The sequence below is a fragment of the Rhinopithecus bieti genome, unplaced genomic scaffold (assembly GCF_001698545.2).
Source record: "Rhinopithecus bieti isolate Rb0 unplaced genomic scaffold, ASM169854v2 scaffold_6945, whole genome shotgun sequence".
Taxonomy (NCBI): Eukaryota; Metazoa; Chordata; class Mammalia; order Primates; family Cercopithecidae; genus Rhinopithecus; species Rhinopithecus bieti.
The window spans coordinates 571,362-581,382 of record NW_016805531.1 but is presented as its reverse complement, the minus strand read 5'-3'; the positions used below and the strand labels follow the sequence as shown (position 1 = coordinate 581,382).

General features: G+C 40.6%; 1 protein-coding gene across 1 annotated transcript in view; it reads right to left on the bottom strand.

Moving 5' to 3' along the window:
- Positions 1-5,968, bottom strand: part of CEP152 (centrosomal protein 152) — a 74,584-nt gene extending 68,616 nt beyond the window's left edge. Inside the window, 2 exon segments of the mRNA XM_017872775.1 lie at positions 37-130; positions 5,852-5,968. Coding sequence (XP_017728264.1) covers positions 37-129 — 93 coding nt within the window. The 5' untranslated portion in view covers position 130; positions 5,852-5,968.
- Between the last annotated feature and the right edge of the window lie 4,053 nt (positions 5,969-10,021).

Genomic DNA, 10,021 nt, shown 5'->3' with positions numbered 1-10,021 from the left:
TTTTTTTTTTTTTTTTTTTTTTTTTTAACAACTTACCTCTCTCTCTCTTTCGTAGTCCTCTTTGTCATATTCCTCATCTTCATTTTGCGCTGGTAGTGCCACACTGCCAAAGTCTAATGACATGGTCATCCTGTGGGAAGGGAAAGATGTTTGGTTTCTGAATATTCCATAAAATCTCCCCAGAACAAACTACATAAGAGATGCCATACATACACAAAGTGAAAAGACAGAAACAGACTGGGAGAAAATATGTATAACTCCATTATGGCCAATACAAATAATTGCGATTCATAGAAAATAGCTATATGACAGCAATTCATGGAAAAGAAAAAATGCAAATCGGTAATAAAACTATGAATAGACCTTTCTAGTGGTCTGAAAAGTATAAGTTAAAACAGTAAGATTTTTTTGCCCACATAAAAAATAAGATGACAATAGTAATAAACTAGAAATGTGCCAAATGTAAAAATCTTAAGCTCAAACAAAATTTCAAATGTGATATATTAAACATGGCACAGGCAGTACCCTAATTGCTTCATTTTTTTTTTAATATCAGAAATCCAAATATCATGCTTTACAAGAAGAGGGCCCCTAAATCATGAGTGACTGCTACCCAGAAACCATTTACAATTCAGTAAATGCCATAGAGCGCGCGACAAAATATAAGTCTTAAACGTCCTCCTCTTAAGCTTGATAAAATCAGGTTCTGGCAATACACTCAGGAAAAACAGAAGTGAAGGCTGTGAAGCTCCACCACTGTGGACTTCCAATTCCAAAAGCAACAGCAAGAGTTCCCTGGGGAGCAGTCACTGCTGCGGCAGAAGCAGCAGCAGGAAATGGGTTTTCAACTACTTACAGTCAAAAAAGCTGCTGCTGATTTAAATTATACTTAGGGATCCTGACACTACACATAAACCCCTCAGAACTTCAAAGCTCTGAACAATCCCAACAAAAAAAAAGTAGGCAGGTGTCATCAATTACCTGGCCTAACACTGCCCTCCATTCAGTCCACTGTCGTTCATGCCAATGAAACGCACTTGGATGTGAGCCTGAGCCACAACTCATTCACTACATCTTTCAAGCTCTAAAATGTCATTAAATTGGAAGTAAAATCAGAAGCATAGAGACCCAGCAATCCAAATGCATTTTACCATAAAGAACTTAGCTCCCTCGTCTTAAGAGGTAAGAACTATATCACAAACTTTTGTGGAAGCCAATAGCTCTGGAGTAGACAATATCCCATTTCATCAGATCTAAGATGTCTTTGATTCTATGATGCAGTTCCATTTGTAGCAGTAGGAACAAGATGTAGGCAATCAAATTATGACATAACATTAATTTTAGGATGCAGTCTATGTTGTAGATATTAAAGTGTGAAAAGAAAATGTGCAAGCTAGACTAGATGAATATGGTATTAAAGATTGACACACATATGAATTTCAGTGGTGAAAATCCCCCTATGTCAAGTTTTTGTTTTTCAAAGACTGAGTTATGTTTCTTGGCCAACCTCTAATTTGCAGTCGACCTTCTAATCCCTTCCTCTCTGGTCCTTACACCCAACCCGTCCCTTTCAACTCATATCAACTCAGACTCCTTTTTTTTTTTTTTTTTTTTTTTTTGAGACGGAGTCTCGCTCTGTCGCCCAGGCTGGAGTGCAGTGGCCGGATCTCAGCTCACTGCAAGCTCCGCCTCCCGGGTCTACGCCATTCTCCTGCCTCAGCCTCCCGAGTAGCTGGGACTACAGGCGCCCGCCACCTCGCCCGGCTAGTTTTTTGTATTTTTTAGTAGAGACGGGGTTTCACCGTGTTAGCCAGGATGGTCTCGATCTCCTGACCTCGTGATCCGCCCGTCTCGGCCTCCCAAAGTGCTGGGATTACAGGCTCAACTCAGACTCTTTACATCAACTTAAAACCCTCCAGCCTCTGCTTCTCAGACTACACCTACTCCTTTCTACCCTTATGCCAGGGCTAAAGGGGGAAGAGACATGCATATTGAGGAAAATAAATCTAAGTCCATCTATAAGATGCCTTTTGTATATCAACATAAGATGAAGATATGAGTATGGTAAAGAGCCTATAATATGAAATGGTGAGGGAAAAACACACAATCACAAGTCTCTAGATTTTTTTTCTACTACTGCAAATGGACTTAATAGCATAGAGAACACTATATATGAATAATAAAAATGCCAGCCCAATTAAATCCCATCTCCTTAAAAGAGATGAAATTAAACTGGACCTTAAAGACATTCCTGAATCCTCCAAGCAGAAAAAATCCTTTCTGCTTCTGAATTCTGTGTCTTCTACCTCTCTTTCATTTAAATATAAATACAAGACAAAATATGGAATTTGGGTTAATTTCTCCTTAAGTTATCAGAAAGGAGGTTTGTTCCAATCCTTTATTAACCTGCCATCAATTGATGTTGATTATTGAAAAAGAACATTAAGATTTATAACAGCCTATTGCTAAAATGTAGCTACTAATATTTTAAATACAGAGCTTTTCTCAGATAAAGAATACTTATGTTATTGTTTTAAAGTAAAGAGAATGTCAAATATCAAAGCATATAATGTTATTTTAAATCCAAAACATGGCATTACCAAAATCTCCCCCACTGAAGAAAAGAAGGTATAAGTTTTCCTTATGAGAACTATAAACTATGAAAGACTTAAAGAAATGATTTCAGATATAAAGGGAAATCTGATCAACTTACATGGTTAAAATATATATACTAAAAGGTAATACATATTTTAAATGAGACTTAAAATAAAAGCTAATACTTTACCTTATTAATCACTACTCATTATCACTGCTACCAGAAACTTTAGTATAATATTCAGAACAACAAAAGAGGCAGCTTAAAAAAAATAGCAAGATAGTAAACCCAAAAGTCATAAAGAAAAATGTGATGGAAACCTAACCACAAAAAACAAAACTTTGTTTAAGGCAAAAGACATCACTAACAAGTCAAATATTATGTATGAAAAAATACGGCCAGGCGCTGTGGCTCAAGCCTGTAATCCCAGCACTTTGGGAGGCCGAGGCGGGAGGATCACGAGGTAAGGAGATTGAGACCATCCTGGCTAACATAATGAAACCCTGTCTCTACTAAAAATACAAAAAAATTAGCCGGGAGTGGTGGTGGGCGCCTGTAGTCCCAGCTACTCGGGAGGCTGAGGCAGGAGAACCCAGGAAGTGGAGCTTGCAGTGAGCCGAGATCGCACCACCGCACTCCAGCCTGGGCAACAGAGCAAGATTCTGTCCCCAAAAAAAGAAAAGAAAAGAAAAAGAAAAAAAAGAAAAAATACATCACTAACAAAGTCCAGAAAAATAAGAATCAGAAAAATATTTGCAAATAACCTGACAAAGTCCCAATATAAAATCCTTAAAAAGACAAACAATCCAATATCAAATTGGGCGACTGACATGACAATTTATTTTAAAAAGTGTAAATCAATTAGTTTGAAAAGATGCTTAAGCTCATGATGTTTCAAAAAAGTGTCATTTAAACAACAATATGCCATTTTCAACAACCACTAGATTGAAAAAAGAAAAAAAAAAACTTATCACTCAGTGGTGACTATTTTGTATTTTGTATGGCTCATGAGTTGCTGGTGAAAATATGAACTGCTAAACCATCTTGAAAACTATCAAAATTAATATATGGAAAATGAACATTTGCACTAGTAAAATTATTTTTGAATTTGTCATACTATACCACTAGTAAAAATAATGAAAATTTTCTGTATCTGTTGACTCAAGGCTGACCACTTAAAAAATCAAGATGCAGAATAAGTGTACAGTATGTTTTGGTTTTCTTTTTCAGTAGCAGTCTGGTAGACTTTCTTCCTAGATAACTTTTTCTGAACCCTTAACAAGACTACAAAAAGTATGTCCTGTTGTTACACTCAGATGGATGCTCTGACCCAGCATTTCTTTCGTTGTCCCTGATTTTCTCTGCCCTCCTTGCAACAAAACCAATCAGTGTTTATTTAGACAAAAGATTACAAAGCAAAGGTAGTATTGTTTTCACCTCATCTAATAAACTATAAGCACCCTGAAGGCAGAATTAAAATGTATCTACCCGCTTGCACAAGGTAGGCACATAACAAATATTTGTTGACTGAATATGATACAGGCATGTTACCTTATAGGAATTATTTCAACAAAATTTTATTGAATACCCACTGTGTTCCAGATCATATTCTAGATGCATCTAAAACATGGTACCAGCCATGAGGAGCTTACTGTCTCTGCTCATCCTCTCTTAGAGCCACTGATATAAACAGTTACAATAACATATTGTAATAAATTCCGTAGTAGATGAAAGTACAAAGCACAAATTAACTTTTCCTAAGAAGAAAGGATAGTTTAGAGAATTTTTACAGAAAAAAAAAGAGCTTTTAGATTAAAAATAAATCTTAAAGGACACAATATGGCTATAACTGGCTCTAAGAATGAGGGCACTCATTCAGACAACCTGAGTTCAATTCTGGCTCTTTTATTTATCAGCAGTGCAGTCTTGAGCAAACAGTTTCTGCCTCTTCGTTAATGAAATGGGGGTAGAAACAATACCTACTTCAAAGATTGATTCTGAGGATTCACAAGATAATACATGTAAAGTAATCAGCACTATGTACCAATCAATACATTCTAGTTTTATTACCATTATGACATTATTACTGATGAATAGGAGTCTGACAGCTACCGAAGAGGTTACGGGAATAAAGAGGATTCCGCATATCTGAGAAAAGGTGAGTGTGCAGCCTATGAGAAATGTCACTTCAAATAATGCAACCTCCTATGGAACAAAAATGCCACCCTCCTTCAAGATGCCCTTCCAAGCCTGTTCCCCCATAGAATAAGCCACTCCTTTGCACTTTCAGACTGTATGTCTTATGCTTTTCTTATGGCTTCTACTTCAGCTTCTCTTTAGTTGAGCGCATTCACCTGTCTGGGGAGTGCATGTTCATTGTCACGCACTATGAAGGTATATGGTGATAACAGGCTTAAATCAGACTCGAGTTCATGACTACGATATAGAAAGGGTTATAAACCCCCACAAAAGGGATTTCTAAGAATTGCACTGGGAGTTGGGAAATTCTACTTACTTGCTGACATAACTCGCCTTCTAGAATGGAAATAGCCAGAGCACACAGCTCAGTTTAGACTTGCAACACCTGGTGGAGGCACCCTATTCATTCATTCGACAATTTACCAAGCCCTGTTCAAGATTACAAAGTTTAACAGGACGTGATGGAGGGAAAGAAAATAGACATATAAACAAATGATCACGACATCTTGTGATCGGTGCTAATGACAGCACTTTGGACGAACTGATTTAAGTTGCTCAGAGAGCGGAGCGAGTAATGCTAATACACAATAGGCATCCACAGGCTAAGCGAATGACCTTGAGGACCTGTTTGGCGTCAGCTACGGCACTACAAACATGACCAAAGCCACACGGGACCCATAACCCGGGACTGCTGGCTTTGGGTGCCAGCGTCACTTGTACTCGGTCAACACACGTGCACAGAGCACCTACTGTGAGCCAGGAGTAACGCCAGGGTGACCAAGGCGGGGTCCGCAGAGTAGGGTCTCGGGGCGACCCCAGCAGTTTGGAAACGAGGCAGGCTTCCCATATGTCGCTTCTAAATAGGATATTGGAGGAATGAAGAGGTCTAAATGACACGTTAAAGGTGAAAGCTGAGCCCGCAACATGCGGGCAGTCCACCACCGCGGGATTTGGGGAGAGGGCAGGTCAGCCCCCGGGGAACCCTCAGCCAGGATCCCGAGGACCCCGCAACTCCTCTAACCCCAGGTCCAAGTCCACCCGTGAATCAGAACTCACCAGAGGCCACGGAGGCTGTTATCGCGATGAAACTCTAGCCCTGGCGGAAGACCAACTTCTAGCAAACCCCCTTACCCTGATTCTAGTCCACTAGCTCCTTCCTAGTCACAGCCGAACCCTCGGGGCGGAGGCCCTTAAGGAGCAGTTGCCTCCTTCAATCGCCGACTAGAAGCTCCCCCGGTGGGCGGAGCCGTGCCGGCCCGGGGCAGAGCGAGGAGGCAGAAGTCTCCGCCTTCCTCAAGCTTGGTTGAGAAGTCCGCCTGCAGTTGCAAAGTACGGCTGTTTGAAAGCGGGCGCCAGAGGTGGCGGGAAGCTCCCCCTGTGCGTCCATTGGTGAATTCGTGAGCCAATTACGAGGAAGTTACTCCGGAGTGGGCGGGCTGATCGGTTGCCTAGAGACGCCAAAGCGCTTTGCCCGCTACCTTCCGCCAGGGTGCACCGGTCTTACCGGGACCCCTTGCCCCTTTGGTAGCGGAGACTGCAGAGGTGACTCGTGCCTCCTGCGCTTCAGCACACAGAATCCCGCAGATTCCCCACCGAACTCTTGCCTTAAAGGTTTTTTACATTTGCCCTTCTTGTTTTCTAAGGCACCTGCTTCCCTATTACCTAACAGCCTTAGATGTTTTGCTTTGTCTTCTATCTTACTGGGTGCCGCTTTGTTTACATTTTTGCTTCTTTAAACTGATAAGATGGCACATTTGTCCACGTGTCTGTTCACTATTCTAATTTCCTCGGGTGTAAGTGTTCTTGTCGCTTAGGTGTATATTATTAACCTGCCCCTAAAGACAGCGCCACCCAGTCCTCAGTAAAGCCCAGTACTGTGTCTGTCTTCTCTGGCTGAAACAGTTCCAGTGAATAATAAAGGAATTGGTGGCAGCAGGTTCACATATCCTTTCAACTCTTTCCCATGTGTACTGGCGTGGAGTACAATGACTGTTCGAGGCTCTTCATAATGTGGCTAGTTTTCCTTTGCTACTTCACCATCAACCCCCATGCCTACACTGACCCCTGTACCTCCATAAACTGGTATAGGGTTTGGCAAATAACAGGTAATTTAATCCACTGTAATAGAATGAATGAAATCACAGGCTGAGCCAACAATGGTTCCCAGAGTGCTTTTTTTGTTTCACCTGCTGTGAAAGCTGTTTCTTTCACCTGCATTGCCTCTACCTTACTTCTCCTCCTACTTAGTTTTCGAGATAGACTATCACCTCCTTTGAAGACTTTCATGATACACACTCCCTCACTTCGCAGAAATGATCTTTCCCACCTCTGTACACAGTGTATCCTATATATCTTATTATAGTTCTTATATCTCCTATAAGTTTTTGTGTGTCTGTTACACTCAGTACAATGTGAATATCTTGAAGTACTCACTTTACTTCTTGGGTATCTAACATGTTTCATGACCCTGGTAGGCACTCAAAACAATTACGTTAAATGAGTAAATGAATAAATGAACAAATAGATGAAGATTTTGGCAGGGGGGCGGGCAGAAAAAGCAAATAAAAGGCATTCAAGTAAATGGCATTTGTTGAATCTGAGCCAAGGCATCTTAGTGAGAATCAAATGCACTTTTCACTTTTCACATCCCACTGAAGTCGATTGGCAAACTGTATGTTGCCTTCTGTGCTGAGGGTTATAATGGAGTGCTGCAGCAAGAATGCCAGGTGATCCCCATGCACAAACAACTGCTTCTTAGAAGGATGCAAGCATAAAAGGTGTCAGGGGAAACACATGAGGAGGCAGTGTTTATAATCCTTTACACAGTGCTTTACAGATTGGTAAATTATTTCACGAGAATTATCTTATTCGGTGTTCACTACAACACTGTGGGGGGCCTAGGTATTCCTACCCCATTTTCCAGTTGAAGAAACTTACATAAAAATAAATTAAGTGACTTGTCCAAGGCTACACAGCTAATACCAGGCAGACAGAATTTGAAACCAGGTCCTTTATCTCCAAACCCAGAGCTCATCACTACATACAAAATATTTTAGTGAGCCTAGTATATATGTGACAAAGAGGGAAAATAAAGAATAAATCAACCTCCCATCTTGACATGCCTCTAAAAATGGTTTTTAGTGGAGTTATGGATACATTCGACTAAATTTTCTTTGACCACCTATCCTGCTTAAGTCCCAGCCTAGGTGCAGGGTAGGACCCCTATGCTCAAGGTACCAACACTCTGAGTTACAAGGTCCTTACATAGAAAGATAAATAATAACAAAAAATGTTTACTAAGTGTAATAAGAATAGGCAACAATTCTAGGGAAAGTGAACACCTAAGGATGAATCTATCAAGGCAGGTTCAAGGAAGAAGAGGAGGAGAGAGCTCAACAGTCCAGTTGATTGGCATGAGTGAAATTTGAAGGCCCGACCAGCAAAAGTGCAGGAATCTTATATTTAGAGGTAAGTCTGGAGAAGAAGGCAGGAAGGAGGTAGCCCATAGCAGAGCTTTAAGCCTGGGAGAATAGGAAAGGCATTCTACAGAGGTCAGGTAATGGTGTGCACATCCGAAGAAACACAAGCAGACAGAGGCATTCTGGGATAACAAAGGCAAATGTGGGGGAAGAAAGATCTCAAATGCTGGGCAAAAGGTTATTTGTGAAATGTTGGCTCAATGTTTGCCTTGCATGTTTTAAATGGGCACACCTATGAGCTGGGTGAGACATTTCAAGGGAAAATGTCGCATTGATGAGATGGGGTCCCTCCCACTAACAAGCATCTATAAAGGTAAAGCTAAACCATCATTTCTCCTTTTTCCTCCTTTTTGGTGTCAAAGCTATCAGGTCAAAGCAATGCCACCACAGGAGTGCTATTCAAAGTGCTATCATCAAGGAATACTATCCTCAAAGGAACACAGAACTTGGAGTAAGAAGATCTGAGTTCAAGTCCCAGCTCTCCTACCTACTAGCGTTGTCCATAACAATTCAACACTCAAAAGCCTCAAAGTCCTTACCTGAAAATTGGGATGATAATACCCACTTCTCAGGATTGTGGCCAAAAAAAAAAAAAGAGAGAGAGAGAGAGAGAGAGATTGTGTGAAACAACTTTTAAATGTAAAAACATTATTTTCCATTGTGTTTCTATGTACTTATTGGACTAGAGTACACACCGGGGTCTGAGGTAGTTTTCATCCTTCAATCCAATCATGTTGACACTCAGTATTAACCATCACAAGCACCGTTTGTTGAAATGGCTAGCCTTTATCTATTGAGTTGCTTTGCAACTTTGTCAAAAATCAGTTGGACATATTTGAGTGGTCTGTTTCTGGGTTCTCCATCTTGTTCCATTAACCTATGTATCTATTCTTCCACCAACATCAAGACAGTCTTTAAAATGATATAATGTCTTAAAATCAGATGACTCCTCCCACCTTGTTCTTTTTCAAAATTGTTTTAGCTATTCTATTTCCTCTGCCTTTCCACATACATTTTAGAATAATCTTGTCTATATCTACAAAAATCTTGCTGAAAATTTGGCAGGAATTGCATGAAGTTTGTGTATCAATTTGGGGAAAGTTGACATCTTTCTTATGTTGAAGTTTGTACATGCATGAACACAGTATGCTCTCCATTTATTAGATCTTCTTTGATTTCCTTCATCAGCATTCTGTCATTTGCAGTGTGCATCTTGTACATATTTTGTTAGGTTTACATGCATATCCTTTTTAGCAGCTGTAAATAGTATTACATTTTAAATTTTGTAGGCGGGGCGCGGTGGCTCAAGCCTGTAATTCCAGCACTTTGGGAGGCCGAGATGGGCGGATCACGAGGTCAGGAGATCGAGACCATCCTGGCTAACACAGTGAAACCCCGTCTCTACTAAAAAAATACAAAAAAACTAACCGGGCGAAGTGGCGGGCGCCTGTAGTCCCAGCTACTTGGGAGGCTGAGGCAGGAGAATGGCGTAAACCCCGGAGGCGGAGCTTGCAGTGAGGTGAGATCCAGCCACTGCACTCCAGCCTGGGCGACACAGCGAGACTCCATCTCAAAAAAAAAATAAAAATAAATTTTGTGTCTATATGTTCATTGTTAATATATAGAAATGCAATTTAATTTTGTATGTTTATCTTGTATCCTCTAAGCTTTGCTACACTTAGTTCTAGGAGGGATTTTTTGGTCATTTTTTGAATTTGGGGATTTTGAGGGTTTTTGTAGATCCTTG